Source organism: Lontra canadensis, unplaced genomic scaffold (genome assembly GCF_010015895.1).
Source record: "Lontra canadensis isolate GAN:19392208 unplaced genomic scaffold, GSC_riverotter_1.0 scaffold3, whole genome shotgun sequence".
NCBI classification, from domain to species: domain Eukaryota; kingdom Metazoa; phylum Chordata; class Mammalia; order Carnivora; family Mustelidae; genus Lontra; species Lontra canadensis.
The window spans coordinates 7,051,317-7,075,631 of record NW_022630997.1 but is presented as its reverse complement, the minus strand read 5'-3'; the positions used below and the strand labels follow the sequence as shown (position 1 = coordinate 7,075,631).

Genomic DNA, 24,315 nt, shown 5'->3' with positions numbered 1-24,315 from the left:
CCCTGTACCCAGGCTTCTGCAAGCTTGGGAAGCTGGTAGAGCGTTTCAGCCCGACCTCCTCCTGCGGGGCCAGCTCCGCCAGGCTGCGGGGGCCGGGCTGTGGGGTTGCAGCTGTAGGGGAAGCACAGACCGGTTACGTTGTATTTTTCTTGGGAGCTCGTGGGCATCTTAAACCGGGAGCATTCGGCTCAGAATCAGAGAGGGTTTGTGTAGTGACCAACCCGACCAAGCCACATTCCAAAGTAACCCTGAGAATTTCTTACTCTCCTCCCCTCCCCCTTCGATGGATTCCTCTCCGCTATTATTTAAAAATCCACTTAGCCATCCGAAAGGCCATCTGAATATTGAGCTTTGATGGCGGGCTTCTTGGCCTTCTTGACTCTTTTCAAACTCCCAGTCTGACCGCTGGCGATCTTGCCCCACGGCCGCCTAACAACTTGAACAGTTGTGTTGTGCTGTAATTAGGAAACAGGGAAATGGTTAAAGGCAAGTAAATGATTTCCCGGTGCGAAAAGGAAGGCTCCCAACCCTTCGGTCCCCTTTGTGGGCATTATAGGAATAGACCACTCCAGCTATTTTAATTGTGGACGTAGCGGGTGGCCTTGTGCTCTGACATCAGATGGAGTATGAGAGGACATTTCTGAACTCAGTAGGCAGTTTTGAGATTTGCATGTCAAACACCAACAGACATCTTTGTGTGTGCTGCTGCCCCTTCCTCCTTCCCCTCGGTTACCTGGGTTAGAGCCTGTGCTCCAAAATTAAAGTTATTTATTTAGGCCAGTAAGCAGAGCAGTAGAAATGGGGACGAGAGGCTGTTGCGTGTCACTTCTGACGTCTTCGATCAGAGGGCCAGCTTGCAATTTCAGATTTGATAACCACTGCGGAGGGCATCTGTAGGCAAGATAGGGGTCTTTTCATGCTCCCCTGAAATTCTTAGTGCTTCATAGAGTGGGTTTTCGAGGGCAAGGTGTAAAGACCAGCTAGCTGGATGCTTCCTTTTCCCGACCCTCCTTGGTGGTGGTGTTTTTGCTGCGGTTTCTGTTCCTTGTTAGTGTACCTGTAAGCAGCTGCGTCCTTTAAAAAAGCAAACTCTTTGGATCCCTGATTCCTGCTTTTCTGTTTAAGAATGTAAAGATTTAAGGAGTATCGTTAAATCTGCTATGATGAATAAAACATTGTCTCAAGAATAATGCTTTAATTGCGGAAGACGCCATAAAGCTCGATAGTAATAATTTTATTTTAAAACGACAAAGCCTTCTGCGTAACATTAATTTAGTCTTTGATACAGTAATAGGAAGGGGTTTTAAAAAGACAGATTCGAATACAAAACTGCATTAAGGAGAGAGGTCTGGTTAAGCAGATGGTAAGTAATAGAAGAGCAAATATTAGAACTGTGGTAACATTTGTATATTAAAGATAAGAGTGTTGTTACCATATTGAAGGTGATAGGAAAAAGTAAGTTTCACGTTTCTTTTTCCCCCTTGCCAAACGAGAAGTAGGAAAGGGTGGTCGGGATTCTAGTTAGGTCTGAGATTTCTTTTTAAGACTTGATTATCAGAGCTCTCGCATCTTCTTATAGCCCAGAGTTAGTTGTTTTTTTTTTTAACTGAGCTGTTGGCTACTAGGTTGAACAAATAAATAAGCAGCATCTTGAATTCATTTTTGAACTTGGAATCCAGCATTTAAAAGAAACCAAGAGGGGCCTATTCATTGGGGTTTTATTAAGCGGGGCAAACATCTTCTCTTTCTGGCTTGTGAAAAATGGATGTTTTTTCCTCTCACTCAAACAACATAATCCTTTCTAATACAAAAGATTTAGACCTTGAGAGTGTGAAGGGTTAATGGTGGTCCTTCCCTGGTTGTCCTGTCACCCCCCACCTTCACCCCTGATTGTTTTGACAACACTTTTCAAAGTGTGACATTCCAAGCCCCTACATAACAATGTAATATTACTGTAATTACACAGGTCATTACATTTTAAATAGAGAACAATAAAATGCTTATCGCCCTGAAAAAGAACAGGTGTTCTTGCCCTTCTTTGGTATTTATGCTAATTGTTTTTCATCTCCTTCAGAAATATTTATGGCGAACATGTTTAGATTCCAATCTCAACGCAACAGCATTAATTCTGTGCTAATCTTTATAGGTTGGGGTTTAATGTCTGCAGTATGGATTATGGGCTCAACATGCACCCAATAAGTCATATTTTAATGATTATAAATTTAATACGCCAGCGCTTTGCAGTTTGTTGAAATTAAAGCTTTCTGAACCCCCCAAACAAGCTATTAGGCAGCTGGGGGCCCGAAGTGCTTATTTGGAAGCAGTGTTTTTGGAAACTTTGGACTGCTTAAGGGAAGTAGCTTTTACTGATGCCCCCTATCTGATTGAGAAAAGATTTGGAGGCAAACAATCCCGGTTCTGGCCAGGAGTTTTCCACCTTGATTTTAATTTTACTGATACGGATTTCATTTAGAGTCACTGCTGGAAGCTAGTCAGCTTTCTGTTTCTTAGCAAGCTGTGAAAAAGTTACAGGAAGGTTTCCGGGGTCTGGCAGATCCAGAATGCTTTTCTGTTAGCAGCCTAGGATAACTGCAGTTCTGCGCGCCATTAAAAAAATATTTGCTTTAGAAAACTAGCATTTTAATAGTTGCACCAGAGGCTGTGCTTTCAAAGATTACAGTAGAAGCCTTTGCAGGTTTTGAATGCCTCCTCACATCCCACGAGGTGCCTGTGTGCCTGCAGAAAGTGCCCAGATTTTCCTTGGTTGAGAAGCCCGGGTGCAACTTCTCTTACACACGCACAGTGGGTAAACGAGAAGGTATCTAAGAGGATTTTACATTTTGTCAGATGTTTCCCAACAGGGGCCCCCAAATCACATTAAAAATGCACTGTAGAGAAAGGACAGCTGCAAATTTTTGTGTGGACGCGTGTTTCTGGACCATGACTAAAACTCCGAGGACCTTTTCCCCAGCTGTCTGGAAGTTATGTGGAAGTTGGTTTATTGGCAGTTAAGTATGAGACAACCTGGATTTAGCAGAGGCTCTCTCCTGCACAGGAAGTAGATGACATTATATTGGGGGAAGGGAAGAGGCTGCAGGCAAGGAGTGATTTACTCCTTTTTTGTTTTGTTTTTTGTTTTTTTTAAACCATGGCATTGCCAAATAAATAAGCACTTTCCAAGGAAGTAGGTGTAAGCTTTTTAGTCTTGGTGTGTGGAATTAGATAGCATCTTTAACCACATTTATAATTGTTCTAAGGTGACACATTTCAGAAGTTTTGAAGGGAGGGGTGAATCAGATTCTTGGAGGCTTTTCTTTTTGAAGGGGTGTGGAGCGTGGGCATCTGACTTTCTTCTGGAGTGAATATTGGCAACTGTGTAAGTAAATCTTCAACTCTGACTTATAATTGAGCACATTTGTGAAGGAAATGGTTAATTTTACAACCAAAGGCAAACTTGCACCTCGACAGGTCTGCTGAAAGAAATGTGCCCTAGTCCTTTGCTGGCAAGCGCCACCGGGTCATAAATCCACAGGCTTTATTTACCGCCCATAACACTTATGAATGTTAAGATATTTGACGCCACGTTGGCCTTATAATATTCAAGGTCCGCAGACATTGGCAGTAGCTCAAATTTCTCTCACTAATTATAAGCAATGAGATGGGGGTTGGAGTGTTGAGGGGGAGCCCATCTCAAAAGCCGCCCTCCCCCCTTCCGTGACCCCCACCTCTACAATCTGAGCTTACTGAGACAGACACCCTCTCCTTTGGCAGCTGACTTGTACTTTTCCTCTAGGCTATTGTTATACACATTTATAAAGAGCACTTTCAGGGATGGAAATTCAGTGGGGGCTTTGCACAAATGCCTTTTTCAAAAGCAAAGTTGCTCTGGCTGTTTGCATCTTTCTCCTTGTCTTCTGGCTTCTCCTTTTTCTTTTTTTTCCTTTCCTTTTCTTTCTTTCCCTTCCTTCTTCTTTTTTTCTTTTTGGACCGTGTTGCCTATATTGTGCATATTTCCCAGAATACCTAAAGAAACCCAATACGAGAACCTTCTCTTTAATTTATATGATGTTCCACTGAGCTGGAAGGGCAGAAACACACGTTGCATAGTGCAGTAGTTTAAAAAAAAAAGTAGTTTAAAAAAAAAAAGTTAGGTGGGCGAGGAGAGTTGATTAAAGGAATTTAACGGATGAGGAAAAAAAAAAAAAAACTTCCAGAATTCATTGGGGATGGCAAGGCCACTCATTTGGGAAAAGTACACTGTTATTTTGGTGGTGGTGGGGGGCACAGAAAAGTAGCCAGGGAGGCAGCATAAATGCTTGATTAGGAAAGATTGGAAAAAATAGAAGAAGATGGGATAGACATTTGGGCTTTGGGGAATGGCTTGATTGAAATTGGGGACTGGAAGTTTCTTATGAGAGGTGGAAGTACCATGGTGGTGGGAACAGGGGCTGCTGTTAAAAAACGATTGCTTTGCTCCACTCCTCACCTAAAGTGCTCTATCCAGCAACAGATATGTTTTCTGTCAGTTATTTGTGTGAGGGCCCCGGGCTGGGGTGTCTGTGGTGGAGACCCCGAAGAGAGAGAGAAGACCAATCATCCTGCCGATTTTATTTTTTAAAAAGTGGGCTGTTCCGGTGTGTGTGTTACAAAGGGACCACATGGAAAAGGGGGAGTGGGATGGCGAGGTGCGTGGCTAAGTGTTGAGGGGGAGCTGAAGGCTTTGTCATTTCTGGACGGATCCTTTCCTCCATCTAACCCAAACTTAAGGACTGAGGCTGAAAGGTTTTATTTTCTAATCAATGGAATGCAGAAACTTACTAGCCCTCAGGGACAGCTATGAATCCCTTAACAGCTCATTACAAAGATGGGGCAGTGGGATCCATGAACGGGTTATCAGCTGTAGTGTTCTTCAGTTTTCCCAGGATAGGTTTTTCTTCCTTAGGCACATCTGATTTCGGGCTGGTCTTTCAGCCTTTTATGTTTTATCTTTTTTGTTGTTGGGAAGTAGCCCCAAACAGTTCTGTTTATAGGGGTGGGCAGGGCTAAGGGATATTATTAGTGGGGATCAGCTCTGAAGGAGTTAAAATTGCTTGCTAAAGTTTGGCATCATGAAAATAAATTTGAGGCCTGGTAGGCATTAGCAGGGCACAGCACATTTACAGAGCTTAATTAGTACGAACTGTAATTGTTCATGGTCTGCCAGAAGAAGTAATGTTCAGGAAAAGTGGAGTCCCTTCTCTTGCAGCCTTCAGTTTGAAACCGATAAATCACTTGCATATTTGTGTAGTGATTCAAATGGAGCTAGGACCTCTCCCATCCCAACATGTGGTAAATTGTAAAGTCAATGAATTGCAGATGTAGGCTACGGTGAGATTCTCCCAGAAAATGCAGAATGAATGGGAAAGAATGATGCTATAAATATTTACTGAGAAGATAACTAGGGCCCTGCGTGCTGGGCCAATTATGATGTACTAAATATATTAGCAAAATGCTTAAAAAATTGGGGAGGATTTGTGTGGGTCTTAGGGTAGGTTGGTTTGTTTTGGAAAGTGAAATAAAAGGCGTGATGTTACTGTCTTGTCAGTTTTATTAAGCCGGAGTCACAATGGCAAACCCAGGGAAGGACACATGAAACCCACATTAATGCAAATTAATTCGTTATGAGTTGCAGAGCTGTGACTGCTAAGTGGAGTAATGATAGGGCATCATTTTAAGAGTGTTAATGTAGCAACTTTTAATGAAAAATGCTGTGTTAGGAACATGTCTCAGCACCTTAGCCCACGTGTTCTTATATGCTAGAAATGCATTTCATACAAGAGCAGGAAACTTGATTCACTTCATACCCCCCCTCCCCCTGTTTAAGAACTTTAATTATGTTTTGATGTTTAAAGAAAATCTTCTGGTTTTTCTTCAAAAATCAGCCCAGAAATGCCTATCACCGGAACCAAGTTCAACTTTTCTTTCTTTTTTTTTTTTTTTTTCATTAGATTGCAAAACCGAGAAGAAAAAAAATGTACGTACCCCCCCCCCCCCCCCACCCTCCACCCCCCCAGAGACCTACATCTATAACTTTCTTGAAGTCATTTTTTTCCCTTCTTTTCTTTCGTGGAGGATTTTGGTCTCAGGCAATGTTGCAAGTCTTCTTTCCCCAAATGCGAGTAGGTGGATGTGTATGGAAGCTGTAAAAGTTAATGATCGTTCTCTGACTCATAGCTGATGGTTTCAGGTTGAGGAAAAGAAAAGAAAAATTAATGAGGGTAAATAGACCTTGGATGGAACATCGAGACAGTAGGAGAGATTGTTCCTGTGTCTAAAGGCATGCGTTTTGTTGCAGCAGAATTTCTGAAGGAGAATGCCAGGAAGTGAAAAGGGGATGCCTTTGTTAAGTTGTTGTTTTAGGATGGTACAAACGTTCAGTGTTGAGATCTGGGGAGGAATGTTTAAGCCGCTATGCCTACCAGTCAGTGCTGGTTTTGCTTTCCTTGCGGAAGTTAGAGGCTCCCTGGGCACTTTTTGGAAGGGCAGTCAGTAATCCAGAGTCCTGGTCGGAAGTTTATTTCCCATTAAATGGAATAGGTTTGTCGCATAGGACAAGGGGTGCTGTCTGGGTCCTGAACAATGACCGATGACCTAAGAAAGACTCTTAGATGTATGAACAGCAGCAAATGTATGCTGTCTTTTAGGGTAATGATGTGGGAATTAAACATCAGGCAGCTCCTGGTGGGAGCTACAGAGTAAAAGTGGACCCCAAATCCCCCAGGCCAAAACCTTTTAAAAGGGGAATAAATCTGGATTTTTTTTTTTCTTGAAATAAGAAAGAAAGCCAGGTGATTCATAAAACCGAAAATAAAGCATAGGCTCCACCTCTTCCCAATTTAGTGGAATGAATAGGTCTAAAAATTTAGTCTTTATCGCACTGGAAATTCACTTAGTGTTGGAAAAACCAGCACAGCATTTAAATTACTTTCTATTTAGTCCCCTTTGCGGGGGAGACCTCTGTGGTTGTGAAAGCAGTTTTCCTTTTTCTCATCTCTGGATATCTCTGATGTCTTGTATCTGAAACATCAAATTAAGAGCCGGTAGTAGTGATTAGAAATAAAACAAGAGACATCAAGATATGGTAATAATATGGGAAGGAGTTAATTGTCAATTGTTGGTTTTTTAATTGCTGGGGAATTGTGCAAGCATGCGCCAAGCATCACCCCATCTTCGTGGTTCTTCCCCTGGACAAGTGAGGGCCAGATCATCTGGGGGTGTTCGGGTGGGTGGGTGGACTTGGCCATTGTAGACAAGCACACAGGAAGGGAAGGTTTATTTTGTTGCAAGTTTCACGGGAAGGAATTAACTGGAAAGGGCCCTGGAGTTCTCATTTGGTGGCGTCCTGGGATGCCCCAGGGAGGCGCCATGACGGGGACATGGTACATGTCCATGGTGTAACAGCTACGCTTGCTGGTGGAGGAACCTCGTGACGGAAGGAAGTGACGCGGGCTGCTGCAGGTGACCCGGGGCAGGGCGGGCCCAGGGGTGGGGGCCTGTGGCAGCCTGGTTCTTGAACTCAGGTGAGCCTTGTGCTGGATCTCTCCACCTCCCTCCCTTCATCTTCCGGAAAAAAAAAAAAAAACCAAAAACAAACAAAAAACGCCATCTCTTGTCCTTGCCTTCCTTAGAGGTTTTTTACAGAGAGAGAAATAAATTCTTGCTCCAGTCCCGAGTGCCAAGTTTTTCTGGGTCCTTGTATTTTGTCTTTGTCTTAAAAAGCTAGACCATAACGAACAAGGCATCTTTGTGTTTTACGGAGAAGCAAAAAGCTTTAGAAAGTCTGTGCTTAAGAAACTAGTATTTGGGAAAAGAGGTGATGGAAACCCAAAGGAGAAACAAGAAAATTCTAAGTCTTTGTCGCTGTAGCTCTGGGAGGTTTAGCTCCAGGTGGGTCCCAAGACAGTGATTACTGGCTGGGAGCGAAGATCTGATTGGAGGTTGTGCTGTGTGTATTTCTGAGCTGGTCGGGGTGGTTCTGTGTGGCTGGACACCTGAGCAGGGAAGTCACATTACTTGGGGGTGTTAGGATGGGGTGTGTGTGTGTGTGTGTTAAATTAACTTTGTCCAGCTAGATTCCTAAGGACCTCGCAGCTGCATTTTTACTCTTTTAATTGCAGCATTCTCTCTGGGATTGTGTTGTCTGGGTGGTGATTGGACGCGAGGATTAAGAATGGAACCGGACAAGTGAAAATTGAATTTGGATTAGCCACAGTTTCATTAATTTATTCATAAGACTGTGATTATATGAAATTTTGTTTCCACGACATATCCTGAGTTATCAGGTGTCCATTCAATTTTAATTGACAATCTGAGATTCCTGTGGTTACCCTGAGTACAGATTGCCTAGGGGCTCTGCAGGGTTTGTGGGAAGAAAAGCTTGGACAAGTTTCCATTAAGCTCTGAATCAGGCAGTTGGAAAAGAGGAGAATAAAACCCTGCTGAAAAGGGGGACACGTTGTTACTGTTGCCTCTTGACTTAGAAGGAGAACCCCACCCCTCCTCCCCAAGAGCCTCTCTCCAGCCAAGAATTCCAAACTCGCAGAGGAACCTGTCCCTAGCACAAAAGTTGTTTTAAGATGATGGGGAATTGTCACACAAATTAGCGCAATCACTGTTTCCTGACTGGCAGTTTTCACAGAAAGGGCAGGGGGGCAAAGTGTGCAATTTCATCTTTCTTTTTCTGCGATTCACTTCAGTGAACTGTTTCTGAGTGTGTTGGGGGCGGGGTGCAGGGGGCATTATCTCCACTTGCTCTGGGTTCATCTTGTGTTGTTTTGGGGAGTGCGGTTCAATCACTGCGCTTTGACAGGTAAGAGAAAAAAAAATATTTTTTGGCCTCCTCTGTATCGTGCCCCCTTTCAACCTTGATTAATATGTTTTGGGGGCAGGCGGACTCATATGTAGACAGTGTTTTGACTGTTTATCTGGAATAGATAAAATGACCTCAGAGCCCACTGTATGCCAAAGTGGGGACTTAGAGCCTTTTCCATGAGCAATAAAAATGTAGACTTTTAAAATTTGATCACTTCTGTGTTGTGTTTATTTTGAGTTGGTTCAAAAGTTCTGTGAATTTCTTTGTTTTTTATTTTTTTATTTCTTTTCTTTTTTTTTTCCCCCAAAAACCTGTGTGGACTGAATGATTTTTCATGCAAGGACCAAGATAGAAAATGATCGGATCTGAAGCCCCCTTGCAAGCTAGGTTACACTTTGTCGTGATAAGAGAGAAGTGTTCTGGACCAGAGCAGGAATAACAGTAGGAGTAGCGGTGGTTTGGAATCTCACTGATGCCCATTGCCATGAGAGGAATGAGCAGCGATTTCCCAGGGCCATCTAATTCCTCCTCGTTTGTTCCTATATTGCAGATTGAAATGCATTTTCAGATACCGTTGAGATCCTTTAGTGATTGTTGTCTTGTTTTTAAGATAAACCGGCAGATGGTGTCTGTTTTGCCTATCTGTAGGATCCCAGGGCCAATGAGTATTTTTTGGGGAAAGGAGAACTTGGTGGGGAAGCTCAGCATTCTGTCCTGTTTGGGGACGCCTCACTCTTTGAGGAAGAGTCTGTAGGGTTGCAGGGCGAAAGGCCCAGGAGGGACATCACCTTGTTGTGCAGAGTCTGAGGGAGCCAGGGACCAGCATTCACCCAGGGGCCACTGATTGTGTGGTCCTTAGAACACTCCGTGGCTCTTTGGCCCTGGCTGGCTCCCTTTTTGGGGAAGTGTGGATTCCTAGAGTGCAGGCTATAGAGGTGTTCTGGGCCTGATAGCTTAGTCATTGCAAGAGAATGTATTAAGGCTTCTGGTGGCCCCTGAATGCTGCCTGCCACATTTGTTTTCCCCAAAACAGAATTGTGTTTAGGAGCAAGAGTCCAGTGGTTAGAATGGTGGGGAGCTTGTACCTGTTGTAGTCTCGTGGTTGCTCACAATCCTTTCTCACAACCTTTCCTCTTGCCTACATGTCGCAATTCTGATGACTTTTTGCAGCACACAGTTAATTTTTCTGCAGCATCCTGCTCAGCACACTAACGTCCTTTATGTTTTAATGGGCATCCGTCTTTCCTTTTCATGTCATTGATTCTCACTCCTGGCCCCCTCCCTCTCCCTTTTGCTTATTGAATAGGTGCTTTTTTTTTTTTTTTAAACTTTACCTTAGATTATTGTGATCATCTTATCCATAGCAACAAATAAAAATACACAGGTCTTGATTGAATGCCAAGGCTGCAGTTCAATCTAGGAAGGTTTGTCTGCTATTCATAAACTGCTTAAGATGTTTTCTTGTAGTTTGTGACATAAGCAGAACGCTTTGATTTGGTTTCTTTCTACAGCTCCATTTTCAGTCCGGGAGCACACATTACTCTGCGTACAAAACGATTGAACACCAGATTGCAATTCAGGTAGGAAATGCAAGAGATCCTGAAGCTTGAATTGTCAATATGTAGGTCTCTTGTGTCTTTTATTCTCTGCCCCTTCCCCCAATCTAGATGATGATGATGATGGTGTTGGTGGTGATGGGGATGATGGTGGTTGGTGATGGGGATGAAGATGGTGGTGATGATGATGGTGGTGATGGGGATGATAGTGATGATGATGGTGATGATAGTGATGATGATGATGGTGGTGATGGTGGTGATGATGGTGATGATGGGGGTGATGGTGGTGATGATGGTGGTGATGGGGATGATGGTGATGATGATGGTAGTGATGGGGATGATGGTGATGATGGTGGGGATGATGGTGGTGATATTGGTAGTGATGACAATGGTGGTGATGATGATGGTAGTGATGATGGTGGGGATGATGGTGATGATGGGGATGGTGGTGATGGGAACGATGGTGATGATGATGGTGGTGATGACGGTGGTGATGATGATGGTAGTGATGATGGTAGTGATGTTAATGGTGGTGATGGTGTTGGTGGTGATGGTGATGATGGTGCTGGTGGTGGTTGATTCAGTGGGGGAGGTGGGAAGCAAAGAAATGAGCAGAAACGCTACCAAAGTGATTTAAAGATTATGGAAAGAAAGAGGAGCCTGTGGTGGTTTTTGTTAGGTTTCTTGGTCAGGAGTAATGGGCACACACACCTCAGCTTGGCTCTTGTTTTTGGCTTAGGGAAGAATCTTCAATTGGGTGTGAGATGAGGTGGCCAACTGTGAACTGGAAGAATTGGGCAAGGGAGGGGGTGGAGAGGGAGAGGAGGTTGTGACAGCCAGAGAGTTGTTTCCGGTGGGCCCAAATCGTGTTAACTGGTGCTAAAAATATCGCTTTTGACCTGATCGTCCTGAAATGTTGATTTCTCTTGGACCTGTTGATATATGTCATTAAAAGTGCTGGAAGGGAGAGGTGACAGATCCCAGCTTCTGATGAGTGTCCTGTTTCCTGCTCACGTAGTACTTCCATTCTCTTAAATCCAAAGGCTAAACAAATCACGGACTAATATAGACTTGGAGCTGAACTGATGCCAGCAGAATGCAGTAGTGGAGGGAGAGCAGACTAATATAATTTTTGTCCGTCTGCCTTGCCTGGCTTTGCCAGGATGGATGTTACACATGGTGTAACTCATGGTACTGCAACTTCTTGAGTGTTCTGGTTTAACCCTTTGAAGAGAGGCTTTTGAAACCTGTTGCTATGATGTTGGAGTCTGGCTCTAGGTCTTCTCTTCTTGGAAGTTGATGTCAGTTGGTTGAATAATTTCTGTTGTTCCATTGCACTTTATCTTGTAGTCATCCCTGGCAGATCGTGTGTGTGTGTGTGTGTGTGTGTGTGTGCGTGTGTTTGGCTCACCAAACTAGAGCACATCACATCTTGGTAGCTCTGCTGTTTCAAATCTGCATCTTCCTGGATAAGACATAGCTACGTGCCCCAGCTAAACTGTGAATTCTTCCCCCAGTGAACAGTATGATCCTGCAGACATTTTTTGTTTGGAGGATCCCTAATATTTTTGTACTTACTTCAAGGCAACAGTAACTTATTTTTAAAATATTTTGTGTACATCTGCAGCATGCTGCCGATCTCTCTGTGTCTTTGAGGGGGAAAACGCAATCTTGATTTTTACCCCTTCACCCCAAATGTTTTCAAGCCTGATGTCTTGAACTCGCTGTGCATTTGTTCCTGCTGGCGCATTTCCTCGTGGACCCTTCTTCCTTTTGATTAGTGGCATAGTGAGCCTTGCTTCCAGAAACTGGTTAGATGGGGAGCAAGCCCAAGCCCCAAGTCTTGATGAGTGGAGGAAAGCACAGACAAGTGTCCTGAGGCCTGCTACGTCCAGTGGAGTGCTGGAAAATCCTGTTGCCCGGGGTGTGGGAATTGTTGAGGTTGAATAGCATAGTGATCCCTATCTTGGTGTGGAAATGCTGGCTGGGGCCATGTCACTGGGAGACCAGCCGAGACCAGAGCAGCTGTTGTGTCTTTACACCCGCTGCTGAAGCGTCCCTTGTTAGACCGAGCAGGTCGTCTTTCTCCAAACCACCTGGCACAGTGCAGGCCATGTGAAGCTCTTTCTCAGGAGGAAGATGGAGTAAATTACAGACCTCATTGTTTGGAGGACTGAAACCATTACTATCCCTCCATGAACAGGTAGTATTGTTCTCTCCTGATTCTGTTTGCGAAGGCTTGATGCCCATGGGGGCAAACAGAGAGACATTTTATTAGAGACCCAGCACTGGCATGCTCTCAGAGTTCATTTTCCCCCAATCTCTGCTGGACCGGGAGGAGGCCAAGCCAAATGGCATCTAGCTGTAATTGTAGTTTGATCATCAAAGGATAAGTGGCAGAAACCAGAAGAAGCAAAGGGAGAAAAGGGGAAATCTCGGACACAGAATTATTCCCCATGCATGTGGCAGCCTGAGTGCAGTGTGAGGCATAGAGATGAGGATGGTACTGCTTTGGGGTAGAACAGAGCTGATGTTTTCCCTTTGCATCCTTCTCCAGCATAAGGCTTACATGCAATGTGATTGTTGGGGCAGTAATTTTCTTTCCCTGGAAACTTAAAACTGCTTCACCTTAATAAATACTGTATTTCAATATGAGCTGAGCTTGTTGCTCTCCTAAGCTACATCCTAAAATAAACACGGGTAGTATGACACCTTGCATCACATGAGACCCATACCCCTTTCCTTTCCTTTCCCATCCCCTGCAGTCTCAGGCCTCGGCCAAGTTCACCATTTATATGAATGACCTCTGAGTGATTCTTTGGCCACGTCCTGTTCTTGGGAGAAGTTTGGGCACAGTATCTGTTGCCGTTTGGGGATCTCCCCCACTTTTGACAATTTCCGAACTCCTCTCAGCTTTGGAAAGACAAGAGCAACACAAATGGCCTTACTCTCCCTAAGCAGTTAGCACAAATCTAACTGGAATGACAATTAACAGACCTTAAAAGAAGAAAAAAAAAAGACATAGTTATTTGCCTCTACTGACTTTTAAAAAGTTTGACTGAACTATAATGTAAGCATAGCACAGAACACAGGTCTTTAATGGAGAGACGGATGGACTTTTACACCCGTGAGCGTGCATGAACCATCTCCCTGACCAATATATTGAGTGGAGTTGGAATAGTTTTTCTGTAAAGGGCCCGATAGTAAATATTTGAGGCTTTGCAGGCCGTATCGTCTCTATGGCAGTGACTCAACTCTGCCATTGTGGTGCAGAAGCAACTAAAAATAATACCTAAAGAAATAGATGTGGCCTTGTCCCAATAAAACTTTATTTATAAAATCAGACAATGGCTGGATTTGGCCCACAGGCTGTAGTTTGCTGGCCCCAGAGAGAATATTTCCAACTTCCCAGAAGTCTCGCTTGTTTCCCTCCTGTCCCAGTCATCTGCCTACCCCTTCTTCCGTGCTGCCCTCTCACCCCCACACCACTCTGAAATCTCACCACAGAACAGTTTTATCTATTGCCATGTGTTAGTTGTACCTGTTTTTTAGTTTCATTGAAATGGGATTGTACAGAATGGATTGTCTCATGTCTGGCCCCACTCAGCATTGTGTCTGAGTTATATTCCTGTGATTGTATGTAGCAAGAGTTTGCTTTTTTTTTTTTATTGCTATTAGTATTCAACAAGGAGTATGACACAATGCACACATCCTTTCTGTGTTATTGGATTTTTGGATTGCCTCCAATTTTCTGCTGTTACGAATAAGATCCTAGTAACATTCTCACCCCCATCCTTTGGAGGAATATGTGTGTCCATTTCTGTTCTTCATATCCAAGAGTGGCCTTGGGGAGACATGGGGTAGTGAGTGTTTAGCTTTGCATCTATCTTTTGAGAGGTTTGAATGCCGGATTTCAGGTGTCGTCACCAAAGTGCCCTTGGCTGAGTGGTCCTGGGTGTGTGGGTGATAACTGAGGAGGGGAGTGGTAAAGTGAGCTAGGTGTGGTCGGAGGCCAGTTCGCCCTCACACAGCCCCTTGGCTTTTGACTCCTCCCACTGTCTCCCAAAACCTGGGAAGGTTTTGCAGGCAGAATGCAGACCTGGACTCACACACTGTAGGTGCCTCCCAGAGAAGGTGGGTGAGTGTTTGGGCCTCCCTCTTGCCTCCCCGAAGACAGCTCTTTGGAGACGCCTGTACTCATCTTTATTCCAGCCTGAAGAGCAGTGTTGTAATCAAGGTCAAGACCCACAGAAGAGATTTCCCTTGGTTTTCAGAAGGGCTACTTCAGAACCAATTAAGCCTTTGTTTTAAGAGTATTTTGGCCAAAGGTTGATGTTTTAACACCAAGTCAGATGTGATTTAGGAAAAAATAACTCCACACACAGCAAAAACAAACTGTGTAGACCTTTCATGGTTGTTTTTCTTTTAAGATGTGAAGTGGTTTGTCCGTGTGTGTGCGCGTGCGTGTGCATGTGCATGCACACACACGCTTGTGTGTGTGCGCAGAGACAACCAGGAGAGGCTCCAGAAGAAATGGACCATTCCATTTGTTTACACAGCTGAGCTGCAGAGACTTTGCAGTGGGTGTTGCTCTGCCTCTTGTCCTCAGGCTTTTGCAAGTTCCCATCTGAGCTTTACCAAAGCATATCCCTTCTGCTTGGTCTTAGTGCTCACCTGCTGTGACTCAGTAAGGCCCCAAGGACCCTCCTCCAGGGCCAGGGGTGCTTTCTGAAGTCAAGGAGGCAAAGATAGAAACTTCAGAGTGTCCTGGCCCCCTTTTGGCCCCTTATTCCTCGATGTGAACTTGACGTTTAGTCTCGTCCATGTCTTAAAGTTGTTAAGATTCCAGACGTCCTGTGGGTTGCAGCCCACCTCCTTGTGTAGGTGGACCCTTGGCATTTGTGATAAAAATGGCCAGAGGTTAGTACCCGTGGACTTGGTCAGGGTGTTTGCAGTAACACAATCCCCGTGTCTGATGACGATCTCTTGTGTTCTGGGCCTGTCCTCTTGCCGTGGGTTCCACGGCCTTTCAGTTCTCAGGACGATTTGCTTTCTTGGTTCAGGGGCAGATCTGGGCTAAGTGGGGGAACTTCCAGAAACAACTGTGGTTCTTAGTGTAGTCACTGCCTCAGTTTTCCCAGTCACTCCCCTTGCCACACCTGGCTGCGAGATTTCCTGCCCGCTTCCCGCAGAGAGTGAGGTGTGTGTGCGTGTGCATGTGCCTGGGAGAATGCGAGAGACACGGATGGCATTTCACCAGGGTAGTTTGACAAAGCCTCTGGATGCCAGGTCTCTTATTCAGAAGGTTCATTCATTTGTTGCAGTGGTGAGTTGTAGCCTAATGGTCTCATTGAAGTCCATACCTCAATATACATTCATTCATTCAGAGATATTTATGGAACATCTAGTGTGTGCCAGGCCCCTGCAGAATTCGCAGTGAACAAAACGGACAAAACCCCCTTGTTCCAATGGAGCTTAAATTCTAGTGATGTTCTCAATGCTGATTTGTAAGCACCCCGTTTCCCTGGGTCTGACCGAGCAGGCTTTGGGTGAGGTCCGGGAGTTGCATTTTTAATCAGAGTTTGGATTTTCAGCCTACTTCAGTTTGAGAATTGCTGCCCTACAGTCTTTTGAAATCAATCAGTCGATCATTTATCGGCTGCTCAGCGCCAACTTAGAATTGAGGGCTGGCCAGGTGCTCAATTGGGATAACTTTTTCTCGTTTTGAGTGAGAAACTAGCTTGCCTGGAGGTTCCGATGAGCTCTAGGCCTTTGCTTCTCCATGGTTCTGTGAAGAGAGCCAGATACTTTGCAAGCCTCAAGAAGAGGCGTTTTCTTTGTTTATGCAAGAGTAGCTCAGACGATAATGTGCCTGGTCTTCGGGGCCAAAGGCGGTAACAACAGTTGATAATAATAGCAGCTTATGCTTTATTGAATTCTCCCGATGCCTTGGGTCTGGTGTTAAGTGCCGCATATGAATTATTTATTGATTCTTCATAACAACACAGAAGGAAACCCAAAAGATGTAGTTACTCTTATTAGCATCATTATCTCCTGTTTTGTAAATTCGGATACCAAAGATATTTTGCCTAAGATCAAGGAATTAGGATTCAGAACCCGGCAGTCAGACGGGAGAGAGATTATACACGACTCAGCGTTATGCTAACTGCTGTATGCGGAAGATAATGCTCGAGGGTCCCAGGGTTTCCTCAAGTCACTGGCCACCGACCAGCTCTTCGTGCTGTACACGAAGGAATCAGAGCTGGGAACTGCTGGAAAATACAGAATCCTAGGTTTCACTCCTTGAAGATTCCCGTTCCATTAGGCCGGCTCAGTGTTTCACAGACTTGAGCAAGCATCACCTGGAGGGCACCTTGGTTAGATGTAGAATATAGTCCCTCCCCTAACCCCGAATTTTAGTTCTGTGGGTCTGGGGTTCGTCCAGACATTTGTAGCTTTCACAGGGTTTCAGGTAATGTGGATGCCCCCATCTGGCCATAGCGCTCTGAGAACATCTGGGCTATGGCACTGGTCCCCTCTGACCGAGGCTGCAAGTCACAGTCCCTAGGGGAGCAGCAGAAACCATGATCAGGCTCCGCCCCAGCCCTCCTGGATTGGGATCTTTAGGGATTGGGGCCTGGACATCCCTGTTAAAATTTATTTATTTATTTGTGGAGAGAATAAGCTGGGAGAAGAGCAGGGTTCGGGGGGAGAATCTTGAGCAGGCCACCCAGACCGTGGAGCCTGACCTGGGGCTCGATCTCACAATGACCCTGAGATCATGACCTGAGCTGAAACCAAGAGTCTGATGCTTAACCACCCAGGTGCCCCTAAGGTCTCTTTTGAAAGGCAATGAAAATGAGGTACAAAGAGGTGATTGGTTCGTTTGAGGGCCCACCGCTCGCTGGAGGCAGGGCCGAGGTGAAAATCTAAGGAGGCCAGCGTGGCTGTGTGTCTGTCATTCAAGAAGTTACCATCTCCTTCAAGCTCCTAGCAATTGTATTATGTTGACCAGATAAAAGAAAACAATCTTGCTTTAAGGCTTTTACTTATATCTTTTTTTTAACTTCTAAGTGTTCTAATTGTATCATTGTATTTGTAGGACTTGAGATATTTGTATCTGTTCATTCTCCACCCCATTATGGCCCCTCCAGCCTGGCCTGTGGCTCGGCTTGTATGTGAGCTGGTAAGGATGCAGAGAGGGTCTGGTAGTCCTGGACTACAACAACCCAAAAGGATGAACACAGTTCTCCATCAGCCACGTGTGGGCCTTGTAGGGGCCATAGCAAGTAGTGGAGATGTCTGATCCGTGGCCGTCACTGGCTGTAGGTTCTCGGTAACTGTTCTAGAGGTTGTGCTTTATCATACTTTTAGAAAAGTTCCTGAGAATCATGAGGCTGTTTATGTTTAGTGAAGCACAGAAATTTCTTTTTTTTTTTTTAAAAAGATTATTTATTTGAAAGGAAGAGAGACAAGGTTAGAGAGAGGGAGCATGAGTCGGAGGCAGGGGGTGGGCAGGGGGAGTGGCAGAGGGAGAAGTGGACTCCCTGCTGAATGGGGAGCCCTACTTGGGGCTCTGTCCTGGAACCGTGACCTGAGCCGATCTCAGACCCTTGACCGACTGAACCACCCAGGTGCCTTGAAGCACAGAAATATTGAAGTGGGTTTTGGCTTGTATGTGCAGCCTTGTCAAGCTTAGCACTTAATTTGTCTCTGGCATTTGGTTTGGTGGCATGATATCAAATCCTGATTGGACAGATAAGTGGTTGCGATTTTTTTTTTTTTAATGATTTACCTTGAAATCCCAGCACATCCTTCAAGAAGACATGGCAGCAGCCCATTGCTCCTGAAGGTTCCGCCAGAACCTTTGAGTGGCTCTCAGTGTGCTTAAAATTTGGTGAATAATACTTTGAAATTAAAACTATATATATAAAGTTTAAAAGCAGATACATGTCCTATATAGCTTTATGTCTGTAACATGTTATAGAAAGAAATGTTAGAATCCAAAATTTGTGGACACTTCGAAGTATCTTCATAAAACCCCTGGTTTTTAAGAGATGCATCTGGAACCATGCTTGGTTATGCCAGATTCTCCACCGATGGAGGTCTGCACTGGGAATGGGCATCTCTTTGCCATAGGCTGGTGGTGGGGGTGGACGTCATGGGATGGCTCAGGCCATGTCTCTTCACCTCAGCACTGTTGACTACTCGGGCCAGAAAGTTCTTCATCTCACAGGGGACTGCCCTGTGCGTTGTAGGATGTGTGTTTAGCACCATCCCTGGCCTCTAATGTTTTCATGCCACTGGCACCTGTTAAAAATGCCTGTAGACCTTGCCAAATGTCCCCTGGGAGTCCAGTCCCTCTGCCACCCCCGTCGAGAACCAGGGGTTTAGTACAACAGTTGGAAGCATGTGCCCTGCCACCGAGACTCTGCTGGTAGGACCTCTGAGTTTGAAAGGGACCACCTACAAGAGGAAGTGGGTGGGTTCAGCTCCTGCTGCTGGCATCCCATAACCCGGGTTTGGGTCCCAGTTCCATCAGGCCTCAGTTTCCTAACCTGTAAAATGGGGATCGTGGTTGTACCTGTTTGCAGAAGGCAGTTGGGAGATGGAATGAGAGCTAAAGTGTATGGGCAGACAACCGCGCACAGAAGAGCCCTGAAAAATAAAAGCCGCTCTTTTCACTGCCAAGAACTGTGTGAGGTCCCTGTTTGTAGGTTTAGAATACGGCTGCGCCCGACACGCATTGTCTATTTTTTACTTCCTGTCAGAAACCTCACACATGATAAATTTGATAACCTGGACTATCTTTGCTGCGTAACAAAGATTTATGACTCCTGTTGGTTGCCGTTTGCGTTTCTCTTGTGTCACTTCAAAATTCTGCTTGGTCCTTGTAACATTTGACTAGAAGCTAAGTCCTTCTGAGATTGTCTTTCTCTTCTTCACATCCCTAGAGCACCTTGCAGAAACGCCTAGGACGTTGCACATGGACAACCGGGGGTGTGTATGTGTTTAAATAGTGCAGGCTGAGGGCAGAAAGGGAGCAGAGGACACGAGTGGGTTGGGTGACTGTGGATTAGAGTCAGCTGTTTGCGTTTTCCTCTTAATAGCCCCTTTATAACGTGATGGGCAAATATATATCCATATATAAAATGATATATATGCTCTATATTCTATAGAGGATGTATATAATTATTATCTTTTGTACTCCGTGAAGTAATTTGAGATGCACCTTCAACCCCTTTGCTAACTTGACCTTCTTTCCCTGGTATTTCACAGCCTGAACTCAGCTTTCCTCGCTGCATCCGTTTGCACCCTGTGTTAATGACTATGGCATCACTCAAATAGTGGTTAACCATGGTTGGACTCTTCTGTATTTTCTAACATATGTATGTAATATAATAATACATAACTTGATATGTAACAAACTATATATATATATAAATGTAATATAAATATATAGTATATAATAAATATATATAAATACATAAAACATATTTATATGATTGTCTCCTAATTTTCAAATGCTTGGAGGTTAGTTGTTTTTTTTTTTTAAGATTTTATTTATTTATTTATTTGAGAGGGAGATTACAAGTAGGCAGATGGAGGGGGGGTGGAAGCAGGATCCCCGCTGAGCAGAGAGCCCAATGCAGGGCTCAATCCCAGGACCCCAAGATCATGACCTGAGCCGAAGGCAGAGACTTAACCTGCTGAGCCACCCAGGTGCCCCAGTTAGTTGGTTTTTAAAAGCAATGTTAGCTTTTATTTTAAAAGGACAAGTAGTGTCCCCCATTGGATCATATCGTATTCTCAGACTGTGTCAACTGTTACTAATTCCTGCAGGCAACTTCAAAAAACTTAAACAAGTGTTTTCCTACTTGTGGTTAAATGAACCTGAACAAGCAAATTCACTCGTTTTTATTCCCAAACCTTGTGCCTCCCGGAATTTTGAGGATGAGATGAGACACCCAAATAAATAGCTTCAGTTGGAAATCAGAAGTTGTCCACGACTGGGAAAGGGATGTGTGTGTGTGTGTGTGTGTGTGTGTGTGTGTGTGTGTGTGTTGGTGACCCAGCCTGGGGGGACTGGGGAATTCTTTTCACCAGGGCTTCGGTGAGCCTGCCCCATAGGGAAGAGAGTCTTGTGTCGATAGTTTCTGAGTTGATCCGGGAAGCATTGTGATTGAAATTGAAGAATTGTGAAGACAATTCATCTTGAGGAACAGAGAACATCGGGTGTGAGCCGGGCTGCTGGGGAACAGACATTGACATACGGGCCGTCATCAAACTAATTGTTGTTTGAATTACCTGTTATGATCCGATGACAAATCTGCCTTGCTCCTGCCACTGGAGCAGAAAATGTAGCTTGAATTGGCGTGATGTTAGCAAGTGTAAACTGTACTTCAACAAGATGGATAAACCCAATTATGGGGCAGACCTGTAGAGAGAAAATCCATTTAAATCTCGTAATGTTAAGCAGAGCTGTGTTTAATTCATTTGGACCAATTTGGGAATGATGTATGAGTGTTGGTGAACATTAGTCAAAGGGGGGACCACCTGGGGGGAAGGGATGCGCCTGGGCTGCCTGCTGCCCCGGGGAGGCCACTGGGGTGTGGGCTCAGGAGCCTGCGCTAATGGCGGGGGAGAGCAGAAATGACAAAACGATGTACTGAGTGCTGCTAGGAGAGCGGCACAGTGTAAATGAACCAATAAGGAGAACATACGAAGCAGAAATGAAGGAGGTGTTTTCCCTCAGTGTTGTTGACAGTCCAAAACATGAAGGAAATTCGAGGTTCCTCTTCTGTGTTTCCATTCCAGATACCCTTCTGGCTTTTTCCAAGCCTGTGACAGGAGGCCTAGGAAATGCTCTTTATTTTTGCTTAATGAGGATTGAAAAGAGAGAGAGAAAAGGGGCAGCTACATTTAAACTGATAATCTTGGGGCATTTGATTCTCTATCAGAACCTAGTTAAAAGGGGATGATTACTCTGAAATGTATAATATATAATATTATGCATATTTGGAAGAGAGTTTGGAAGGTTTTGTCTATGTAATTTTTTTTTTTTTTTTTTTTAAGATAGCTAGGGAGTGGTGACCCAGCCTTGCATGTGGTGGGTGGTTAATATATACTGATTAAATGAATGAAAACATTGAACTTTGCAGAAGTAACTTTTGGGGCTAAATGCTGGTATTTCCCACACCTCAGACTCATTAGGGTATATAAAGACCTTAGGATCCCGGTTTCATTGGATCAATTCCTGGGAGTTTACATTCTCAGGAATTTTACAGTTTTATGTGAAAAGTTACAATTTTACTTTTTATTAAGGCTTCTGTGTTGTTGGTTTTGCTAAGGATGTTTTTAAAAGACTCTAACTTTCTTTTATTTTGGAAGGTGCTGATAAAGCCACCTAATGAGTTGTCTGTTTTTTGTTTTTTGTTTTTTGTTTTTTTCCTTTTGGCTTGGGCATTTTCTTTCTTTTCTTTTGTGGAATGGACTGGACTTGGAGACTTGGCTTGTTGCAAGGAGAATCTAAAGACTAGAGTGCATGAGGAACTTGGCAGTGGACCGCCAAGAAATTCATGGTTATGCACTTTTGCCCCCAGTGCTCATAAATCTAGCCATTGGGAATGCTGGGTGTGAATGAAGGTTACAGCCCTGAGTTTTTCTCTGTAATTGGGATACAGTTCATTGTATGGGCTTGTGGTGTGCATTTAGCGTCTACTCCAGGCCAGTTCTTTTCTCCTAGAGACAGATTTGTTAGGATTTTCCTTTCTGGCTTTCTCCAGCGTTCAACTCCATTGAAAAACCAAAAAAAGGGATGATAATTAAAAAAAAAAAAAAAATTAAGACTTTCCAGTAATGATTCAACACTGAATGCTGAGAATCTGAATATTCCAACCTAGTTTACTGATAGAATCTAGGTAAAAAACACTTTGGGATAATTTAATCTACCCTTGCCAGAAAAACTATCAGCACACTTAACCCTAAATTTGACCTGCCTGATGGTCGACTTCCAGTTCAGATCAAGGAAGTAATGCGATTAAACTGGAACCCAGAAGAAATACTGTTTGAACCTGAAGATCTTTGCTTTGGAAGAAGGAGCATCTCTTGTGACCCATGGGTTTTATGGGGGCTCTGTCTGGTTAGGCTCAAAAGCAGTTATCAGATTTATACTCCTGAGCTTGTGGTATAGACAATGTGAATTGAGCAGGCAGTGATTATGGGGGTATCTGGAGAACAGACTCTAAAGGAAAAGAAAGCAATCTACTTTGTGGGTAGAATGACCTGTATGTGTTAGGGATAAATCTGTTCAGAGCCCCGGAGGGTTGCTTTCTTGACTAACCCTAACTTCTGGTATTCTAGCAGAGCTGAAATATTGCAAGGAATGTGTGCAAAGAGGAATTTAACATATAGCAAAAGACCTACTGAAATAGTGAGATGGTATCAACTCTTTAGCTTAAAATAAATTATTTTCTGTAGAATTAAAAAAAATTAGCTTCCCTATGGTATCAAGTTCTAGATAAGGGCTTATTGATGTATGGAATCTATAAGACTCAATGCAGAATTGTTTCAGGACTCACAAAGCTCTGAAATTAATTCTTATCCTTAAAATCCAAACCAAACCTCCCTTCTTCCCTCCTTCTAGTCTTCAGTTGCTTAGTTTTTCTTCCATAATCCAGCGGCTTTTATTTCTTAATCATTGCCAAAGAAGCCAAGAGTTTCCCCATTAATTCTAAAAAAAACCTCATCGACCTAGGGTATGCAGACATTTTTCTTGAAAGAGAATCCAGAGGAAGGTTTGGAAATGCCGCTCAAATAAGGGACGTGTTTACCAAACTCCCAGTGTGCTCTATGCACCCTGTTTTGTTTTGTGTTTTTAAAAAAACTTGTCACTGTTGTCACATTTTCATAATGGTGAGTGAAAGCAGATGACAAACGTCTCCCCATAGAAGGAAGACCTGCCTTGTGAAGCGATTTGTTTCCAAAGAATTGACACTCAGGGCTTGAATTCTCTAGTGAGGAAAAGGCCAGTAATGTGGTAGCCCTCTTTCCTCGGGAGGGGATTGCCCCCTCACCAGCCTCTTCCCCCCACCAAAACAAAACAAAAACAAAGCTCTCGCTTTTCAGTTGGTTTACATTTGGCAGTTTATCTCCATCAGAAAATAAATGTTAATAAGCTTGTCATTCCTCTGCAAAGCTGCTACTTCTGACCTGATTTTGTCATTTTAGGAGAGTTGAGGAAGAAGCACCCAGAAAGTTGTTTCTGTAGCGTGGGGTGGGTGTCCCCTGCCATCCAGGACTGTTATTTAACAGTAATGAGTTGAGATTTGTTTGGGGTTTCCGTCTTCCACCCTTCCTGGGGTTTTGGGCCCGGCTGCTGGTCCGCAGGCCCCTGGTTCACACGGTCGAGAAAGGAGCCCCCACCGGGACTTACGTGTGGCCAGGAACCGACGCGCCGACGTGGAGAAAGCGCGCACACAAACCACACACCTCATGCAAAGCAGATACGGTTTTGATTTTGGCCTCCGTGGTTCTGTTATCATTTCTTTTTCTGTGTGAGCGGATTTTTATCTTTGGGTCCGACTTCCGCTTTGGTCCATGGTTTGTGGTTCACATTTGCCGTCACAGCTCATGAGTTTGGCTGCTTGGGAGGCTGAGTGTCCCGGGCTCCAGGCCCGTGGTGGGTGCAAGGAGAGGGAGCCCTGGGCTGGCATTCCCAAGGAGCATGGAGGCTGCAGATCTCTTGTGGTCGGATCCCTGGCGAGTTGCCGCAGAGCCGTTGTCATTGTTCTTGTCCTGGATGCCCAGCTGCCACACGCTCCCCCACCTGGGGTTTCTTCTCTCTTTCTGTGTTACTTACATAATGCCTCCAAGGACTATTTTGGAAACATCTAGACCAACTTGTGA

The 24,315-nt window shown here is 44.3% G+C and overlaps 1 protein-coding gene across 44 annotated transcripts in view; it reads left to right on the top strand.

Moving 5' to 3' along the window:
• The window catches only part of TCF7L2 (transcription factor 7 like 2), a 194,438-nt gene that overhangs the window by 2,558 nt on the left and 167,565 nt on the right, over nt 1–24,315 (top strand). For 28 of the 44 annotated variants that reach the window (XM_032879786.1, XM_032879729.1, XM_032879757.1 and 25 more), the window contains exon 4: nt 10,363–10,431. The exons of the other annotated variants lie outside the window; for them this stretch is intronic. In XM_032879786.1, the coding sequence (XP_032735677.1) occupies nt 10,363–10,431 (69 nt within the window). The remainder of the gene's footprint in view (nt 1–10,362; nt 10,432–24,315) is intronic. 44 annotated transcript variants of the gene reach the window in all.